Consider the following 20,640-nt stretch of genomic DNA (forward strand, 5'->3'; position numbering starts at 1 on the left):
GTAGTAAGGCAGGCAATTTTCTAATCATCTGTACTCTAGACACTTCCAGTGCTGCGTGGCTCTTCTTTTCTGTCTTGTCTTTAATTGAAGTTTTGGTAAAGCAAAGCTAGAAGATAAGGTGGGAGATTGAAAAATGTTGTGTAATGATGTGAAATAGAGATAAGGATACTCTGGAACTGGTTGGAGAAGGACTAAGGACCTAACACTAAGGAAGTGGAAATTCACTGGGATTTGGTATAATGAGCTACTGAGATGCAGAGCTATAAATTGGCTGGGGGAATCTAAAGAAATAAGACAAAAGAAAACTTTCTTCACAACACAGGTCTTTTTTTGTACTAACTGCTGTTCTTCGTTAATGTAAAATGCATACTTAAATTACTTTTACAGAAAAGAAGTCAACTCCACAAACACTTTCTGAGCTTAATTTTATAATAATGGTCAGAAAAGAACCGATATGTAACCCAGATTAATTTTAGCAGCTTTTGTTTTGGTAGGTTTCTGTATTCATGTTAAAGAACAGTAAGTATGCTGCTATTTTTTACAGTCTAATAGAGCATGAAGTATTTTTGGCACAGTCTGCATAAATAGCTGTGACCCACATTTATGACAATAAATTGGTACTGAATTTTACTCTCTTGTGGTACATTATTCCTCAGTCTGTGTATTTGGTGGATGGATCCTCAGTCTACATATTTTCTCCTGTCTTTCTGGTTCATGCTATTGAGTCCTTTCGCAGGGATCTTTGTGTGCATTATTGCTACAAATAATCTGTCTTCAAAAACTCTTCTGCCTTACAGAACGCTGAAACAATTACCTAAGGACTTAAGTCACTGTCTTGTATTTTTGCAGTTTATTCCATTCTTTGTTATGTTAAAAAGATGCCCTTTTTTCCTCATGATGTTACGTAACAGACTTGAACATCAAAGTAAGCATACTGTTTAATTTAGGACTTGTTTTAGAATATGGAAATTCTAGATGTAGGTTTTTACATAAGGTTTTATATCTTGGATAATTAATATTTGGATGATGGTTTATTCTTGGATAATGCCAGAAGCTCCTGTTTTCATTACCAGATACAAATCTGTGAGTTTTCAATATACATATTTTCCTGGCCAAATACAACAAATCTTTGGAATGTCAAATGTGTACTATAAGAAATAGTCATGTAGAATAGATTTTTCAATTCTTTGTTCACATGTCAAAGTTTTAATTTGCTGAGATATATTCAGCTTGGGAAAAAAAGTATGCATACATTCCTTCTTCTACTTATGGCCATCAAGTCACAAACTCTTACAGTACAGCTTTGTTTTGTAATTGAATGTGATACCTGTGTGAGAAAGCTGTATTTTTAATTTACAAATCTAAGCACATTTGGGGCAGATTCCTGTGAAGAAATTTGTTTTCATTTGGGATTCATCTGTATCGAAATACTTTCTTACCATAACCAGGCATAAGCTAGTATCATTGGTTAAATTTGTACAATTTTTCTTATGTAAATTTGGCAAGTGCCATGTCATCTCCTAACTAGTCATCATTACCTATAGGTAACAACTACTATTATCACTGAAATAATAGAGCAAAAGTTGTGATTTGAGTTGTGTGGGAATAACTGATGATAAAAGATACATTTTGAATGTTTTTTTCTTAGAGTTAATGCTGGCGTATTTTTTTAATAGTTTATCTGACTCGAGAAAAAGGACTCGTACAGGAAGAACTTGGCCTGCTGCAATACCACATTTGAGAAGAAGAGGTCGCTTTCCACGAAAAGCACTCCAGACTCAAAATTCAGAGATTGTAAAAGATGATGAGAGCAAGGAAGATTACCAGTATGATGAACTCAATACAGAGATACTTAATAACTTAGCAGATCAGGAGTTACAGCTCAATCATCTAAAGAACTCAATTACTAGTTATTTTGGTGCAGCAGGTAGAATAGCTTGTGGTGAAAAATACCGTGTGTTGGCTCGTCGGGTGACACTTGATGGAAAGGTGCAGTATCTTGTGGAGTGGGAAGGAGCAACTGCATCCTGACTGTAGGACTGAACATTATGTTCACTGCACTGTCATCTGTAAGTACAGTTCATAACGCAGAGCCACGAGAGAAGCGTGTCTTTAAATGTTTCTAAAAACAAAACAAAAAACCAATTTAGCCTTAACATGTAATTGTTATCATTACAGCTCTTGTGATAAAGACTTATCTTTTTAAAATCTGATCTGAAACTTAAATTTTTTAATCTGAACATTGTTAGATTGTTTTAGGTTGGGATATTTTGGGTTACAATTGCTTAAAAATGTGCATGGTGTTTTAAAAAAAAAAAAAAAGACATTTTCTAGAGAACATTCCATGGATACAGTTATTGTGATTTAGAGAAAATATTATGTAGATAGCACAAATCTTTGAAAAATTTTGGTTTGTTTTCTTACCCAAATGTTTGCAGAAATGTATTTCTATTTCAATACTTTCTAGATTTCATAAGTGCAGTGTATATAATGCCTACTGAAGACTGTAAAATACTGAAGTTTTCTTTCAAACAAAGTGTAAAAAAAAAAAAAGGAAAAAAAATATATTGAGCCTGTAAATTGCTCTGTGACCAGACTTCATTGTCTTCTTAATATATTCTTTTGTGTGTGTGTGTGTGTGCGCGTGTGTGTATATACATATGTATATATGCACACACTCCCTTGTGTGTGTATATATATGTGTGATTGTGACCTATGCAATACAAATTATGGGATTGGTCAGCTTCTGAGTATACATCCCATAATTCTTTTTTCAGGAATAGTTGCCAGTATTTACACAGCAGCATTTCTTCTCAGGCTTATTGGGTGCTGTTGCTTTCTGTGTACTAAGGAAAAGTGTCAAACCAGTGCAGCGTGTTCTGGCAATGGGTGCAGTCATTGATGTTCATATGCCCTAGGTAATATATTCCATTATTTTTCATGTGACTTAACTATTAAAACCAATGCAGGATTTTAACTACTAGAAATAACATTTTTAAAGTTATTGTGGCACCTTGATTGTAACTTTTGTGTCCCAGTTATAAACTAAGTTGACAGGAAACGCACACAAGATTCCTAAATACCTGTAGTTCACAGTCTTGTTTTGATAAAGGTAGTATGAACAAAGTGTGTTATTGCACAGGGTCAACAAACAGTATGTTGCCATTTGAAGTAACATTACTGGTTTTATTACAACATTACCTCTTTTGTTTTTGTAAAATGTACTGAGTTTTAAATTGATAAGTTTATTTTACTTGTTTAAAAAAAAAAAAGTCAGTCTCTTGCCAGTATTAAATGTTTTTTCTTTGCTACTTTGAAGGCGGGGGGGGTTAGCCAAAGAGTAAACAGAAGAATATTTTTACTTTGGTGGTTATTCACTGTAGTACATAAGGCATCTTTTCTTCTATGATTACAGTTTACCACCAAAATAAAATTATGTAACAAATGACAGTGTGGTTTAAAATGTACTGCCTGAGTTAGTGCTTATTTATTCCATTACTTGATTATTTGATTCTTTTTCTGCTCATCTTGAACATCTTGAAAAGGTGATCTGTTTTTTCCCCTGTCACCTTATAGCCAAAGGAAGCAGAGAAAGGTTTTTATCCTGTGCTTGGGTTATGGCTGGCTGGGTAATATTAGCTTTATAAAAAATTGCTAATTAAAAATTGCCACATCTGTTTACCTTCACTAAAATGTTTTTTTTTTCCTCACACCCTCAGCTATTAATTTAATGTTGCCTTGCCTGTAGCTGCAATATTTTGATAACACAGCAACTTCATGTTAATTTTTTGAATGTTTATATCTTGGGATAATGCAAAATGTAAAGCCTTTGTAACCTTACTTACACCATCTGTATCTGTCTTATTATTTCACTTAATTCAAGTCCTTTAATTCTAACTGAACACCAGCAGTATTTTCAGTAAAGTTTCATTTGAGGATAAATATTGGAATGTACTTGGGGACTTTAGCTGGGGGAGAGGGGAAGGGGAATATTTGTCAAACTTAAGCTGTCCATAGACTTAACTATTGTGAATGTCATTGTTTCATTTTATTATGATGGTTGACTTGACTCTGATGTTCAGTTTGTATTTTTGGAATTGCTTTTTTCTTAGAATTAAAGACAAACATTAAATGTGTGTATTTTCTGAGAGAGAAGAATGAGTTTTGATTCTGTATTCTTGTGAAATACATACTTGGTGGCTTCCTCCCATCCATCATTCCTCTATCTCTGACTTGCCTGTTACTGTCCTAGAGACATTTGCCCTGCGCATAGACACTAACTAGTGTTTGAGCTGTACTTGAGGGATGCTCTGTGAAAAATGTCATGTACTGGAAAATGCTGCAATGGTGCTGCTGAAGCTATGGCTAGAGTAGTACAAATGCCTTTCACGCCCTTTGTGTGAATTTTGCTGTATGTGGTAATGGAGTTTCTTAACAAAAAATACAAATGTTGCTGTACATAATGATTTCATTTTAGTACGACTTGATCATTTTATGTATGCATGTGTGTAAATATATGTAATTCAGCTATGTTGTGGTCACTGATTTAGAGCCGTTTCCTTATGTACCAGATTTGATATTTTTCCATTATATATTATTTGTATTACTGTGGTATTTAGGTAGGTGAACTCTGTTTAGAGACTGTTCAAAAAAATGTAGGCATCAGATAAATAAATGAGACAGCAAAGAAATAATGGCACATTGCTGGTCAGAAATGTGAAATAAACATCATAGCAAACTACTTGTCAAATCATTGTTCACAACAAAAACTTGAGGAATTTTCTTTCCTCTTTTCCTTGAAGAGGAATATTCTATGTTTTTTTTATGCATGACAGTTATTTTGAGTGAGATTACAAAGTAATTCTGAAAGATCTTTCATTATGGTATATAAAAATGAATGTTAAAATTGTCATTTAACATGAAAGATGACAAATAATTCAAATGTGGTCTTGAAGGTGAAGAAAAGCAGTTTGTCATGGGAGCAGGAGAGATAAGTGGATAAATAGAAAAATGGTCAAGTATTTGATACGTCCTACTAAAGCGATCTTTAGTGTTGTATTTTAAAAGGAAATTGGTGAATTCAGAAGGAACATACCAAGACCGGAGATGGAGCAATAGTAAGAACACAGCGATAAGGATGAACTGGACAGGAGCATCGGTTCTGTGCAAGGAGGGAAGAGGCTGGATCTTGCAAATGCTATGCAGGTAACATTTTTCAGGCTTCAAACTCACTTTTCAGTTCAATGTGGAACTGACGCCTAAACACCTCACCTGTGTGGAGGTGTCAGGTCTGTTGAGATCCTAGTTTAGTCAGAGAAAAAAAAATTTAATTGTCAACCTTAGGTTTATTGGAAAGTTGTTTTTTTTATAATAAATTGAATCATTTATAGATGGGATATAAAGAAGAGAGAGTCCTTGGAATTCCCTAAAGAAAGTTCAAAGGGGAGTGGCCATTTTCTGAAAAAGACAATACTAGTGCGATTAGAAAAGCAAAAGATGAGTAGAAAAAGAAGCTGTGCACAGCGTGAGAATGAGCTTGGAATTCACTGCTTTTGCTATTCTTTTACTTCCATCCTTCAGCAGCTATGAAATGGGGTTTTGTACCGTGGCATTTTACTCAAAGTCTTATGGTTTATATCTGTTTTAGCAATGTCCAGTGCATTCTTCATATTCTGTTTTTAACTCGTTATTCATTCATTTCTAGTATTCATTTCAGATCACTCCTGCCATACATTGAAAAACGCCACCTTTTGTCTGTGATAGTGTAGTGGTTTGGTAATTCACAAACGCAGAACAGAAAAGAATATTAGATGCTTATGTTCCTCTCAGCTAGTTCATCTCTGCTACTTTTTGTCATGTTCCTTCATTGAGAGCCATATACCATCAGATCAAGTTGGTTTTTATCAAATACAGCTGTAGCTCATACAGTTTTTACATATCTTTGTCCTAATCTATTCACTGATACGAATTTACCAGTGAGAATTTTTCAATTGTTGTAACTTATTTCTAGCTTCTTAGTTTGACAATATTCTGTTCTTTCCATTTTTAGCCAATTTTGTGTTTGACATTGATTGACTATTATATGGATTTGGTTTCCTTGTCTTCTCTTGGAATACTTAATGTCCAGTGTAGTAGCATTAACTTGCAATCTGGAAATCTGCAGGATTGCTCAAATAAGCTCGTTTATATTTTATATATTTCTGCAAAACCTGCTTGACAGCAAGAAGCTAATTAATGTTTTTATCTTGATGTAAATAGTCTGCTCTTTTGTAAACACCATTTTGAAGTACTTAATTTGTGCTCTGTCATGTCCTAATGAATACTCAAAACTGTTGCTATTACTGCATTCATTCAACACCCAACTTGGCAGTGATAACTATTCTACATATACTTTTTCCTCATTCATGAATGTTACTGAGAATGTCATAAGCTGCCTGTTTTGTGTTCTCACCTGCTTGCTCTGGCTTGGTATTCATAATCTGACAAATTGGTTGCATGAAATTCTAGAGGTTATACACAACAGTTGGAAATTCAGGGAAAAGTAAGTAATGAATAAACAGTTGCAAATGTTTTCAGGTTTTAGGATGCCTGAATATATTTGTAGTGAGAGGAGGAGGAAAAAATGAGCCAGAAAAGGGGGGGAAATAAAAGGTAGAACTAAGAATTGATCAAGTAACAGTTTCTGAGTTAGGGAAAGTGATGTTTTTTCTACAAAAACACACTTGGAATTGTCCTTGCTGACACTTACTTAGGGAGGATAGCTGGCTTCTTGCAGAAAAGTGTACATGTATACATTTGTGTACAAATATACACATCCTGGAAAGGCAATGAGAAACAACTTGAATTGTATTTAATAGAGACTTTATTATTTCTAAGAAAGTTTTTAAGTGGGCTGTGAAATCCTGATTAAAAAGACAGCCTTTGAAGGACTATATATATATATATATATAAAAGGAGGTCCTGGCCTTCTCTCCTCTGATGCTTTTTCTTCTCTGCTTGTGATAATAAGCCCAGGTACTGTATGTGCTCACATGCCCTGCAGTCACTGAGAGGTAAGCGCGCCAATGGCACCTGAGCCTACTTCCTTCTTCCCGGTGTCTTGTCATCTTGTGGAAGAGAAGTCAGTGGCAAGAATACTTTCAGGAGAGATGGCATAAATGAATAATGGATGAAGCATCCTCAGGGCTTGGAGGGTGTTTGGGTGCTTGCTGTCTCTTCAGAAAATGTAATCAAGAGTCTTCTCATTAATTGTTTGGGGCTAGGATTGATAGAACTGTGAGTGAACAGTCATGGGATCTTTTACTTGGAGTTTCACCACTCCCTAAAATCCTCAAACATAACGAAAATGACCTTGACTTGACAAAAAGTATTTTCTAATTCTTTAACGTTTAGTTTGAAATAGAGACTATAGATAATGCACTTCTATAGCTTTTCTCTTGGCAACTCTCTCTTCCTTACACACCTGTATTCCAATTTGGCAGGTAGCAGATGGACAGTGAAGAAGGGTATCTTGTTTCCAGAAATGGAAGAAAGGGACTTGTGAGCTGCTTGGGTTTTCAAGTCTTACTAGCTGTCCTCACCTATAGCAATTCATAGCATGAGAGAAGATGATGTAATTCAAAAGCTTCTGATGAAGCTTCAGCAGTATAGGTATGTTTACTATTAACATTCACTATACATTTTCACCTGTGTTAAAATAGTTGCCTTAAGTAAATTGTTGGTTTTGAAAACAAAACCATTCTCTAAGGCAAGGCCTACAGCTTTTGATCCACTGTGCAGTAATTTATGAATGTGGTGCTTATTCACTTCTGTACTAGCATTCCTCCTATATGAGCAGTGAGTTTTTGTGATAGAGTACTGGTGTGGAGGAAGCAAATTGTTAGACTTTTTTGTATTTCCTTGACATGCCTTGGTCACTTTCCATTAGTAATGCTAATACTTAAAATTGGCTTGCCTCCCTTTAAATGCATTCTACCAGAAGGTTGCTGTAATTTTACTGCTTTGTGAATTCTTAAGACTTGGTTCATTTCATTATTTGAAGTAGATTATGCCTCATGACTTTTCTGAAGGACATACAAATATAAGGTTTTACTTTTAACTGAAAGTCTTTCACCAAGACTATCTTTGTCATTTTTTTTTAATTTACGACAGTAATCATTCTAATTATCACTGTTAATAAAAATAAAACTGACAACAGCAAAAAACAACCACATGATTAAAATCACTTCTATCAATGAAAGGTACGTTCTTCATCTTTCTCAAATACGTTGTTGCACAAGATTTTCTTACCTATGGTATTTACTAATTTTCAGTTTAGAGAAACCTTGAGTAATGAACTAGTTTATTCTATCATAAATTATAACAGTACATTTTGAATTGGTAGGTCCTGGTGAAATTTTAAAATATACATAGCCTTAAATTTTAAGGAATTACTTTAGCAGATGGAGAAAAGCTTCTCTTGTGGAAGAAACAATGCTAAGGCAGGCCTTCCACACCAGAGGGGGTGAACGCTATGTTGCTCCTTTTGGAAGACAGAGAATGCCTTGTTAAATACGGATTTCTAGCTGGGAATGTCACAATATTTCTGCATTCTTTCATACCCAGGATGAGGGAAAAATAACAAGTTCAGTGGTTATTTCTTTTGGCATGGATTCATCGTTTACAATGCAATCAGGATCTGGATGAATAAATGTAATACTGCAATTCAGTTACTGCAATAAGTGAATGCTGCCTTGTAGTTTGCAGAAGCACCATACCAAGGAGTAACTCTAATTACCGTTAAACATCTTATTCATTACTGCTCTCAGTAGTATTACTGACCTCTACTATAGTTTTGCACAAGACAGCCCCTGCTGTCCTTCCCAGAATTGTTCCTAACCCCATTGCTTGCATGGAGGCTACTCAGTTCTGGGTTGGTGTAGTAAACTGCATGTGCAATAAGGGATATTTTTAAGACAGGTTTAAACTTAATTTATTGAAATAAACTTTATTAAAAATCTCAGGGTATTGCATATTTTTATTCAATGTTTTCAAGTCTTAGAACTTAATTCTGAATAAAAAGTCCATTAAGAAAAAAATTATAGATTGATATTGTCGTCTGTAAATTTTATACAATCAAAAGCAATCTAGTCTTCAAAATCCAAACAAAATTTTATTTAATGGCACATTTAAATGCCAAATCCTTCACCTACGATAAGCATCCCAGCTGCCACTATCAAAGCACAGTTAGTTCTTCCCTGTTTAGTTTTCTAAAGCAAGCCTTGAATGGGGAGAAAATACAGCAAAAGCTTAGTCACAAAACAATTTTTCAGATGAACTGACAATTGTTGCATTATTTTCCTTCTACCAGAGACTGTTGTGTCTCTGTCTGTGAGAAACTGCTGCAGTTCAATTTTGTCTTACCAGAGAAGTCTCCTTTCATGAGCAGCTTAAGCGAATACACTAGACAAAAAAAGATGAGTGGTTGTTTTGCTAGTGAAAGTATAACCTTTGGCAGAGAAGCACAGCAGGACTGTTGGCAAACCTAATTCCTTGAGGTGTCCTTGAAAAAGGCGGCAGAGTTTCTCTTGGAGGTCTAAGCTGACAGCTAGAATCCAGTAGCTTTGGTATAAGAGGTAGATATCTTGGTCACAGCTTCAGAGCTGCACCAGCATTTTGCAGATGTTTTGTAGCATCACATTTTGAGTGATGGAAGCAAAGAGAAATCTCTTTCTTGTAGCAAAAGGGACTGAGACCTAAGAATCTTGATTTGCTTGCCCTGAAGGGACCGGATCAAAAATTTGGAAGCCAATTCCAGGGAGCTTCAGCTTATGTCTGGATGTAGCTACGCAGTATATTGGTACTGGGAGATGTATTGGGGAAGTAACAGGAAAATATCACTTGCCATTCCAGCAGAAAGAATCAATGTTTCCTAGACTATGTTCTGATCACAGGAGTGAGCTTTCTCATTCAGGACGTAATGTGGAAAAAAGACATGCAGAACCTGAAGATAAACAATCTTATCTCAGCCACGGATTTGCAGAAGGAAAAAGTAGCTCAGCATACTTTGCAGTCCTCTATAACAGGTTTTGTAAGGAATAATACTTCTGCTTATAAAAACTATTTAGAAATACTATTGCTAGGTCCCACTGTCTGAAGTTGAAGTACTGTTTCTGTGTACTGTAGCCCTTGCTAGTAAGACCGTATCAGCATTTCTTCATTCACATAGTGACCCTGTCTTATTTCCATATAACAACTTCATTCACAGAAAGTCTCAAAGTTGCAATTTTGCTTTTCACACATATGCTGTCATTTAGAGACTTTTGTGATGAAATAGTTTAACACATTCATACAGGAAATTACTGTGACTTGTCACATTGAAAAACACAAAACTCTCATAGGGGTTTTAACCAGAAGTACTTCATAATCTTACTACACCATTAAAAGCCATTTAATCTGGAAATTACACATTAGTGATTTGAGGATGGCTTTGCCTTAGTTGAGTCATAGGGCATGTTCATTTGATCCTAAAATTTGAAGCCTGTACTTTGAAGCTCACTTAATTCATGCCTTTTCATATAAATAGCTAGATACACAAATGCTGCTTATGTGATCTGAGTGTACTTACCCACCTAAAAGACTTGTTAGGGTGAGCAAAAGGGGAAAGTTTAGTTGAAGAGCTTTGGTTTTTGATGCCTGTAAGTCACTTAACTGCTGCATTAGTCATAGACATGTAGTAGACAAAAACTAATAAAAGAAATAGGTAAGTAAAGGTGATTTTGAGACTACAAAAATAACGTTAAGATAATGTTTTCACATACTAGGATACACCCCCCCCTTATAAAAGGGAAAGAATAACATGAGAAAGAACTTCTTCAGAAGCTACCTATTACATGAGGTTACTATTGCATAGCCTTCACAAACCATTCTTCAGTGTGTGTGCTTTGATCTGTATACCCTATAGTCACTTGTTTCCTGAATCTTATGTAACAGCCAAAAAGAAAAATAGGGTTGTACAGCTGTCAGAAACAAGATTTATGAACAGGAATGGCATCTATTTTCTCCAGTTCTGTTCAACATCACCTCAATTTCACAGACAGTGCTTTTTTTCTTTTAAAGTGCTGATGTTAGTCATCTATATATTAAAATAAAAAATTTCTTTCTATTCTCACAATGTTAGCCCAGTGTTTCTCCATGATGCTGTACACTACAAGGTAAGGACTTCTTAAGACATGTAATTTTGAAAATAAATAACAACACCACCAGACTAATCCTGTGGGTCCCAATTCCATAAATGTTTAGGCACATATGTAAATTCACTCACTGTTCACCAGCAAATAAAATAGTAACTGTAACACTGGGTTTAAGTTCTGTGAATTTGAAAAAAAGACAAACAACAGTATGAACATTACTTTGCGTATGCACCAAGCATTCTGCTGCACTGCTTGATCATAAGCTGGTCATCAATGTTCATTAACAAATGCTACAAGCATTAAAAATGTTTGTTAATAGTAGTTGCAAAAAATGGAAAAGCAGTGGGCAAGATATTCTGTTCATGATAAAAAACAAAACCCTAACACGTAAGAATTGAAAATCTGATGTGTCTATTGCAAGTTTAAAGGAATCTGAAAAATGTTTTCTTTCCTGTAGAAGTTTTTGCCCTCCTTCCCCTGCCACCTGTTACACTGTTATAGCCATACTGAATATTAAGTTCTACTTTTTCTCTTGTCTTCAAAAAGATTTTTCAGCATGTAAACCTGAACAGCTGATACCACCACCATTACTCCCAAGTTGACCATGGACCAAAAATTCACTCTGTCAAAGTTGCTTTCTTGTATATTTCGGTCACGAGCTTCAAATGCTCTGAGCAGGGTCTGAATCTGGACGCTTTTGCTTAATCTGGCTTTGACACTGTTGATGGATTCCTAGCAAGTAAGAAAAGAATATATTTAGAAGAGAAAAAATAACACTTAATAGCTTGCAACAAATACTGAAACTGTATTACTACTTTTAAGTTCTTGCCAAGTAGACAGTTAACTTCAGTTTAAAATGCATACCTGTTCACAGGTTTTTCATTAATTTTCTAGCCTGTTACATGTCACTAAAAAGGCTGAATTAAAATAGCATTAAGGTTATATAGCAATATCATAGAATCATCATAGAACAATGATTGTCTTTCCTTTTCACAGGAGGATAGGGATGTGGGAGGGAAATCAAACCTAAGAAGAATTTTTAATATTCAGTTGTATCTTGAGGCAGTGTGATTCCAGGTACTCGGAAAAGTAAAAAGCAATTACCTCTAATGGATTAGTCTTAAAATAAGTGATGTACTAGAAGACAAATGTAGTTTTTTCTGCTAGATAATCAACTTAAGGTACTTTTTAATGCAACCTACTATCAAGATTATAGCTGTAGAAGAAAAAATGTATAGTAATGTTATATTCCCATATTCTGTTTTATGCTTTCACAGTAGTACTGAGTATTTATTAAAGTCCTCATTGAGCTTGCAAGTAATGCCATGACTTGACTAAGGGAACAATGACATCAAACACTAGTACTAACATGACAAAAATTGTAAGATCTGTAAAGCCCTCAAATAAAGACATGCCCTGCCTTTTTTCCTTCTGGAAGACATATTTATATCTACATAAGTAACTCAAATTCACCTATTTTTTTTTGTGATTATTGCAAGAGGGATTTTCTTCACAATTTCCCCTACAATAATTATTTTCTATAATTGGTTTGAGTACTGGTTTAAAGAAGATCTGGCTGGCTTATCAGATTCAGTGTTTGACTGTACCTAGTAAAAAATATATCATAGACATGTAAAAAATCTGTCATCTTTAACACTTTGTTCTAATGTTTAAAAGTCTGCATTTTGCTTGTTGCAAGGAATAGGATACAATTTTTTTTATTTTTATTTATTTTTTTACAAGTCTTCAGTCTTTGTGGATGCTATTTTTTTTTGTCTTTAGTAGATACACAGATCTGATGTAAATAGTTAACAGCAAACAAACTTTTTCTGCATTGTAACAAACTAGTAGTGCTCCAGGAGCACCAAATAATGTTCTGCTTCTAGAGAAATCTAAAAATAATTTAGTGATGAAAGGAAATAAAAGCTTTGAGTGGGCAGCTGTTTTCACCTTAGAGCAAACAGGGCCAGCGTACAGTTTAAGCAAGCGTTACCATTCATATTTTAACTGAAAATCTGAATGGTGGCTGTTGTGACTGTAGACTGGATCCAGATTGACTTAAGCATGCTTTAAATATGAAAAAAATAGAAGAAAAGAAGCTATGACAGTAGGTCTCATATTTGCTTGGGGTCTCTGACAAGTGTTCCTGCAGTTGCTCAGGGCCTTGGGACATAATGTGCAGTATCTCTGCCACACCAGTAACATATAGCATCCACTTCTCTCCATGTACTTCAGCAGTAGCACCACGTTCAGCAACCCTAATGATGGTTCACTATTGCTCTTCCAGATGTCATCAGAACATCAGCAGGGGTGAACCTGCAGCCCCGTATAGGTTACTTCCTGGTCTGTTTATTAGGTGGAAAGTTGGAAATAAAATGGGGAAGACAAGAAGAGAAGGATTAACCCACGTGCTGGCTGAGCCACTTCTGCAGAGATAGGAACATGAGGCTTAACCAGTACTTCTCAAACATATGATAAAAAACTATACAGATTCTAACAACATCATTGGGATTAAGTAATATTTTAATGGTATAAATATTCATTTAATTGCTACAAGGGAAAAATGTCCAATTTTAGCAATAGGAAGAAAGGAAGCTGAATGGGAAAAGGAATTACTTTAATGGCTACACAGTTTTTTCTTGATGATTAGGGGTCTATTCCAAAAATATTCTCAAGTTTCTGTGTGGAAGTGCGAGATTCATGCTGCTAGGCTTCATGTATCAGTAGAAAAAAAAAATATGGGACTGGAAGAGTTTCCAGAATGACATGACAGACCAAGACTGAATGGCAGTAAATATTTTTTCCAAATATTCTTACATTCAGAAGTATTAAGTATCAAGTACTAACCAGAATGTCTTCCAGTTTCATATCTAGAAGATCTGTGCCTGTAACATACTTCTTCCAGTCCTCTTGATCTTGACCTTCTTCTCCCATATTGTCCAGGATCAGTTCAAAGAAAATCACCTTTTCAGAAATGGTACTGAATGTGTTGTCAAAGCAGAACATATAATCCCCATCTTCTGTTTCCACCCTGTGTATATAAGCGCATCATTAAATTAGCTACACTTTCTGTGATGGTTCTCAAAGAGCAAGTTCTGTAAGTGAGCTTTCTTCTTTAAGAAAGACAAACATGCATTTAGGAAAAAAATGAATAAGCTTTTTATATAAAAGTAAGAATAGATTACAGATTGGTTAGTCATAGCAAAACCATTCCGCTGACCAAAATCATGAAGATAACAACTTAGTTTAATTTAATTTGAATTTTGAATCATTGTTAATGATAAAGAAAAAGCTATATTATGAGTAGAATTCTTGTACGCTACAGTAAAACACCAGTGATTAATACATATCTTGATAAAAGGACTGGAGGAGGAGGGTCCTTTTGAGTTTTGATGTTTATATGCCTAAAAAGATCTTTTAGTATTATATGTAGAGGCTTTTTTCAACTCCACCCTAATTATTTTTGTTCACTGACCATTAGCTGTTACTATTAAAATAAAAGTATACTTCACTTCATGGCAAGATGCATATGAAAAGAGATGTTTATAAACATATAGCTGGTATTCTCAAACTGTCCTAATACAAAGTCTTTTATAATACTAAAAAATAATAAAAAAGTATTCAGCCTTCATTTTAGATGTATTTGCTAAAGAAATCAGAAAAATGCTTTATGTAACACTTCAAAGATTTTAAACTTACGTATGAACTCCATCTGATTTTCTTTCATCAAAAACTAAAGTTTCACCTTTTGGGGAGAGTAGATGAAAATCGACATCTAATCCTGCTCCATCTAGAACCTGTGAAACAAACAAAAATCCTCCAACCAGTGCAATTTGTGGTTACGTTGATGAAGGTAACACTTTTAGGTAGGGGAACACAGAAAAGAACTGAAATCTGAACCTGTCTGAGTTCATACCAAGTTAATTTGAAACAGATTAGAAACTGGTTCAACCCAAGAGCATTTTAACCATTTCAAATCTTAAACTAAGTATGATCTAATTATGCAAGCCTGGGCTTATATTGAACATTTCCATAATGTTTTTAAGAACACATACAATTTCATCACGAAACAGGGTTAGGCAGCCTTGCAGTACCAGCAGACAGCTAAACCTGGCATTTCTATGACGCATCATTGATGAACAAATACCAGTATTCGTCCTCTGGTTGCAAAGAAATTTCTCAACACAGGTTATGTGTATACCCGTATATATTTGCGTAAGAACACAATCGATGCAGCATCATCCCTCTGATCTCCTTGTTGGGTGAATTAACAGCATAGAAGGCAGGACTGGACTTGTTACACCAATTAAAGGTGTGCCACAGAACTTCTCACCTTTTAATGCAGATTTAAGGTCTAAGCTGTCCTGGGGTATTCTCATTTCCCCAAAGTAGAAGGGATGGAAGGCATTTAGTTTCTAGGCTCATAGTAAACGTATACAGTATTACAAAGCTGTGCTGCTTTAACTATGACATGGCTACAGTTGGGTGACCACATCCATTGCATTGGAGACTTTTCTGTAGCGAGGTAGTGACTGCGCGGGGGGCTATGGGTGCAGAGTGGCATTATTTTTATGACGTTACTCAGCTCCATCTTTGCTTTCCAGTGAGCTATTTGAGCACAGCGGTCCTGATGAAATGGAGGGCAAAGTTTACACCAACTGGAAGTGATGCTGGAGACTTACAAAAAGAGGAAAAGGCTGGGAAAATGAATCACTAACATTTGAGAGAAGGAAAAACATACATAGTGATACACCTTTAGGACTATAATACAACCTAAACATATGGGAAGAAGGCTTCCTATCAGCATAGCATTTACTGCATTATGTCACCGGGGAACAGCTTGCCTCTCCACCTTAAAGACCCTAGGCTTTGGCCATTAGAAATTCAGGGTAGTATTTCAATTAGAAAGACGAATCACTACTTTTAATAGTAGCAGAAGAAATTTATGCTTGAGTAGAAATAAGTTTCCCGTTAAATACATCTGTTTTCTCTGTAATAAACATTAAAGGTCTGCTATGATTATTTTGCATTGACGCTTTAAAGTAGACTTTTATTTTAAGCTCGTTTTGGTTAGACAAGACCGTGAAAAAAGCTTGAACACCTCAGTTTTTGATTCTTTTTCAGTTCTGCTTGGAACAAAAATAATTAGAAAACAAGCGGGGTTATCAGCTTTGCATTTTAATTGGGAAAGAGGAAAACAAGGAGCAGGGGGCAGATGCTGCCCCATTCTGAAAGCAGGGGGCAGAGGAGCCCGGTTACATCAGGCTGCTTTTGGACACCTCTCCTCACGGACACGAAGGCGTTCAGCACGAGCAGGGCGGGCGCTGTGCAGCAGTTCCGCTCACGCTTTCAGGCTGCCGCTACACACGGGCGCAGAAGCCCAATTCCTACTTCTTTCCCCTGTTTTAGAGGACGGCAGCTGGGAGACCCGGCACAGCCCCAAAGCCTCGTCCCCCGCTGTCCCCGTGCCGCGCCACCCCGTCCCGCCGCCCCCGACCTGGTACTCGAGCTCCAGCGAGGCGTCCTTGCGCATGGGCTGGTAGAAGCACTCCCTGCGGCCGGCGGGGAGCGTGAAGGTGAAGTCGCTGTCCAGGGACGGGCTGAACTCGGCGGCGCCCAGCGCGGCGCATCCCGCCGCCAGCACCAGCAGCACCGCCCGCGGCCCCATGGCGGCTGCCGGCACCCCCGCCCGCCCACAATGCACCGCGCCGCCCGCTCCCGGGCGGCGGCGCTGACGCAGGCGCCGTGGGGGCTCCCGGCGGCGAGGGGCGGGGGGAGAGGAGAGGAGAGGAGAGGAAGGGGAAGAGCGCGGCGCGTGCGCCCTGCGGGGGGCGGGTGCTAACGGCCCGCGCGGCTCGAAGCGGCTGAGGGGAGCGCGCAGGCGGTCGGACGGACACGCGGACGGACATCCTCTGGGGAGTCTCCTGCCGCCCGCGGCTACGCTTTCCTTACCTGAGGAGCCGCGCGCAGCCCTTTATAGAGGAGATCGGAACTGCTTTTCGAGAATCGCCGCGGCAGGCGGCGAGCTGCAGCGGGCACGGGTCTCTCCCAGCCGTTGGTCAGCGGCGGCGGGGCAGTGCCCGGGCTCCTCCTGTCACGCCTGGCCGTTACCGCGCTGCCCGCAGCAGCTCGTCCGCAGGTTTCCTCAGCAGGAATTCACGAAGCTTCTTCTCCTACTTCATGAGTAGATACAGGGCATTTTTTCTTTAATAGGGCTATAAGTTAAACGTTGCGTTTGTACAGAGTGATGTTTATCTAGTGAACGTAGGAGGAGGTGACGTGTGAAATGTGCGTTTACATTTAGAAATATTTTTTTTTATTTTTTAAATTTAATTATCTTTAAAACTAGAAAACATCTTTTCAAGTAGCATTTACATACGTTTAATGGTGTTTTAATATCTTAGCCAAATGTGGTGCCAATGGAGCGTGCTGCGTGGACTCGTTCTGAAAGTGCTGATGAAGAGCTGGCTGCAAATGTGCAGTTGTTACGAGATCAGCTGAGGAGAACTGAAAAAAGTCTACAAAGTCTAGGGGAAGAGCTTTCCAGGTACGAGTGTGTTTGGGAATGAGAGTGGTCTGTCACTTGTAGTGTAAATATGTTTTACTGAGTGTAGCGGATTACTGCAAGTAGTTACTTTAGTGCTTTGCTCTTGAGTACTCTTTATGAGCAACTTGAAAATAATAAAGAAAAGTGGGGTAACAACTTCTTACTCTCCCTCTTGCCACTAGTACAAGTGAACATTCTGACAACTGCTTTGATGAAACTGCAAACCTCACCCTGGAGGACCTTGTTCAGCCTAATTGCAACTATCAGTGCTCTTCCAACTGCAAGAAGATTGCTGGTAGAACATCTCGCCAGGATTTTCAAAGAAAATCTGAAGTAAATATTGCACTTGATAAGTTTTTTACTGCTTTTGTTTGTTTTATGTTCTATGATTATGAGATTTTCTTGCTCTTAGAACTTCCATACACTTTATCCTCAGGTAGCTGTATCACAGAGCACTCTTTAAACATAATATGATATACGCATATTTGTTCAGCAGATATTCCAATGGAGCATATATTCCTGCAATATGCACATATATGTAGAGATAAATATATATATATTTTTTATGTCTAGTCTGAATTGACACCTATAACTTATGATAAATCTGTGGAAGAAAATGAACGTCTTAGGGAGAAGCTGAATGATCTTCATGAGCAAAATGCATCTGTGGCTTCTCAGAACCACTACCCCAAGAATAAAGCTGAAGCAATGAACTTGGAATTGATGCAGTTAAAAACAAAAGTATGTATCTTTAAATGTATTTGCTTTCAAAAACAAAAGCACGAGGGACCATGACTTCTGATTTTTTTTTTCAACTTCAATATTTAGAGTTTGTTCTTATACATACATTCTATACAATTTTTTAATAGTCACATTACTGTTTAGTACGATTCAGTGATAATTTTGGAACAGAATAGTTTGGAATCTCTTTCTCCATGAACAGAACATCTATTAATTTGATCTATTTATGTTCCAAAATTTAATCTTAAAGCCAATAAGTCATAGAATGCAAGTAAGTTGAAATGACAAATTGTTATACAAGGTGATAAATCAAGGGGGGGAAGCCTTTTCTGCTCTTCACTTCATAAATCTTAGTTTGCTAATAAAGAGATAGAAGAATAAATTATATAAGAGAATAGTTCAGTGATGTATTTAGCACTGTACATTTGTGTGACTATATTTTTCTGAGCAATATTAATGTGAGTAATAATGCACAGTAGCCATTTGTCTAGGAAACGAAAAATAACATTTTGGGTTTGAATTGTATTGCTATTTTGAAAAAGTAAAGATGAATTAGAAGGAGTTATTGTAGTTAATTATTACTGTTTTAATACATGCTTTGTATATATACTTTTTAGGGCAATTGTTATTCTTTGTTTATATGTAACACTGATAAAATGTAGCTATGCTTAAATCTTTTTGTTTGACAATTGCTATTTCCAAGGCAGTGCAAATGAGTAGATAAGCAAAATAGTTGTCTGTCTGGCCTAGAAAGAACAAGTAGAGGAACATAAACCTTTGGGGAAAAAGACAGAGACAAGATCAACATGTAAAGAAATCACTCTCTGCTAGACAGCATACCAAGCTGGAATGGTGCTTGGGAACTGGAATTAAAAGAGCAGAAAGCTGGAGGTCAGTTTGTGTTATGAACAAGCATCTTCTACAGCAAAGTGAAGAGCACTGTGTCATTCAGTAGGCAGATAGTTTGCAAGCATCTCATCTAAAGGTATATACATAAGCACTAACGAAGCCTTAAATATGTTTGTATTTCAGATTTTTTATCTTGAATCAACTTTAGGTACACGTTTAGTCAGCATTTCTAAGTTAGAAGAACGGATTGTAAATCTCGAAGCAGAAATTTCAGCTCAAGATAAAATTTTAAGGTAACGTAGTTTGTAATACTATTATGGTCTGCTTTCTAGTTGCATCTGTTTTTTTAGGATCACATAATTACTGTTTCATTGTGGGTCGTGTAATCTAGGGCTTGAAGCTTTCATTTTTAGGGCAATGTATATGAGGAGGGAGGTGTTCTATTTTGTGCATACATCCTATGTGGAGAATGCACATCAAGAAAGGGAAAAACATAGTAAAGGGAAAAGAAACCAGTTTATAATCTATACTGAACATGAATGCACTTACATGTATAACTGAATAGAATGATTGTATGCCACATGACTGTACAACTTCTATAATAAACAATTGAAAAGCAGTATTTTCAAATGTGACTGTGTACCACGTAGCACAAAGGATTCTTTCTTTACGACTATATTAATCAATACAAATGACCAAATAAAGCTAATGTAATCAATGTCCAGAGGATGTCAGGAAGACACACCTGGTTGTCAGCTTATCTTAAAACCTCATGCTGTATAATATTAAAATAATGCCTCAAAAGTCCATTTTCACAAAACGAGTAAGAATACTTACCTTACCTTAGTGTTGTTTACCATGTATATGTGCTGGCCAGTCACATATTTCTAGAAAAACAGCGATTCCTGTGTTCAGGTGACACAACCCCAGACATCTAGGTCCTTAGCAGCTGTGACACCTGATGCCTACTGATGTGTTTGAACATCACTCCAGACATAATGCTGGGGAGTCTTATGGTCCATCTGGAAGCCTTGGGTTGTCCCAAACCTGGTTTTGAGAGTTGCGATATGTTTGACTAGCTCTTCTCAAACAGCATGTGCAGAAAAGTTTCCACTCCTTGCCTTCCTCATTTTTTTTAAAGGTTTCTTTATGAAAAAAAAACTCCTGTTTTTAAATCACTCTTTGTTTATTTGTCAGAGATACAGAAGATAAACTAGAGCAAAGCCAAAAAACATTAATGGAAAGAGAAAGCATGTTGCACAGATATAAAAAGGACTATAAAAATTTGAAAATGGAATTAATTGAACAAAGCAAGCAAGGAAAAAGGTGACT

At 36.7% G+C, this 20,640-nt stretch overlaps 3 protein-coding genes across 13 annotated transcripts in view; 2 read left to right on the forward strand and 1 right to left on the reverse strand.

The window, feature by feature from the left end:
• Positions 1 to 2,596, forward strand: part of MTF2 (metal response element binding transcription factor 2) — a 36,385-nt gene extending 33,789 nt beyond the window's left edge. For all 3 annotated transcript variants that reach the window (XM_084528327.1, XM_084528326.1, XM_084528328.1), the window contains one exon: positions 1,677 to 2,596. In XM_084528327.1, coding sequence (XP_084384453.1) covers positions 1,677 to 2,031 — 355 coding nt within the window. In that variant the 3' untranslated portion in view covers positions 2,032 to 2,596. The remainder of the gene's footprint in view (positions 1 to 1,676) is intronic.
• Positions 2,597 to 8,946: 6,350 nt separating this feature from the next.
• TMED5 (transmembrane p24 trafficking protein 5) lies at positions 8,947 to 16,865 on the reverse strand. The gene is made up of 4 exons (XM_084528329.1): positions 16,669 to 16,865; positions 14,871 to 14,968; positions 14,019 to 14,202; positions 8,947 to 11,903 (listed from the first exon to the last, which is right to left on the reverse strand). Exons 1-4 carry the CDS (start codon positions 16,837 to 16,839, stop codon positions 11,685 to 11,687), a joined length of 672 nt encoding a protein of 223 aa, XP_084384455.1. The 5' UTR covers positions 16,840 to 16,865; the 3' UTR covers positions 8,947 to 11,684.
• A 139-nt stretch (positions 16,866 to 17,004) lies between these two features.
• CCDC18 (coiled-coil domain containing 18) overlaps positions 17,005 to 20,640 on the forward strand; it is a 30,162-nt gene continuing 26,526 nt past the window's right edge. For 6 of the 9 annotated variants that reach the window (XM_084528338.1, XM_084528336.1, XM_084528340.1 and 3 more), the window contains exons 1-6: positions 17,027 to 17,107; positions 17,575 to 17,718; positions 17,901 to 18,051; positions 18,292 to 18,459; positions 19,492 to 19,601; positions 20,506 to 20,634. In XM_084528338.1, coding sequence (XP_084384464.1) covers positions 17,591 to 17,718; positions 17,901 to 18,051; positions 18,292 to 18,459; positions 19,492 to 19,601; positions 20,506 to 20,634 — 686 coding nt within the window. In that variant the 5' untranslated portion in view covers positions 17,027 to 17,107; positions 17,575 to 17,590. Of the gene's footprint in view, positions 17,108 to 17,331; positions 17,460 to 17,574; positions 17,719 to 17,900; positions 18,052 to 18,291; positions 18,460 to 19,491; positions 19,602 to 20,505; positions 20,635 to 20,640 lie in introns of those variants that run through there. The other 3 variants (XM_084528334.1, XM_084528335.1, XM_084528341.1) reach the window with 3 other exon arrangements.

The sequence above is a fragment of the Aythya ferina genome (genome assembly GCF_964211825.1).
Source record: "Aythya ferina genome assembly, chromosome: 8".
In the NCBI taxonomy this organism is placed as follows: Eukaryota; Metazoa; Chordata; class Aves; order Anseriformes; family Anatidae; genus Aythya; species Aythya ferina.

What these genes read in the sequence shown, in the direction of transcription:
- TMED5 (XM_084528329.1), bottom strand. Translation starts at nt 16,839, where the DNA reads ATGGGGCCGCGGGCGGTGCTGCTGGTGCTGGCGGCGGGATGCGCCGCG. An exon ending in CGCTGGAGCTCGAGTACCAG is followed by an intron (nt 14,969 to 16,668) that starts GTCGGGGGCGGC and finishes TTTGTTTCACAG; the next exon opens with GTTCTAGATGGAGCAGGATT. An exon ending in AAATCAGATGGAGTTCATAC is followed by an intron (nt 14,203 to 14,870) that starts GTAAGTTTAAAA and finishes TTATATACACAG; the next exon opens with GGTGGAAACAGAAGATGGGG.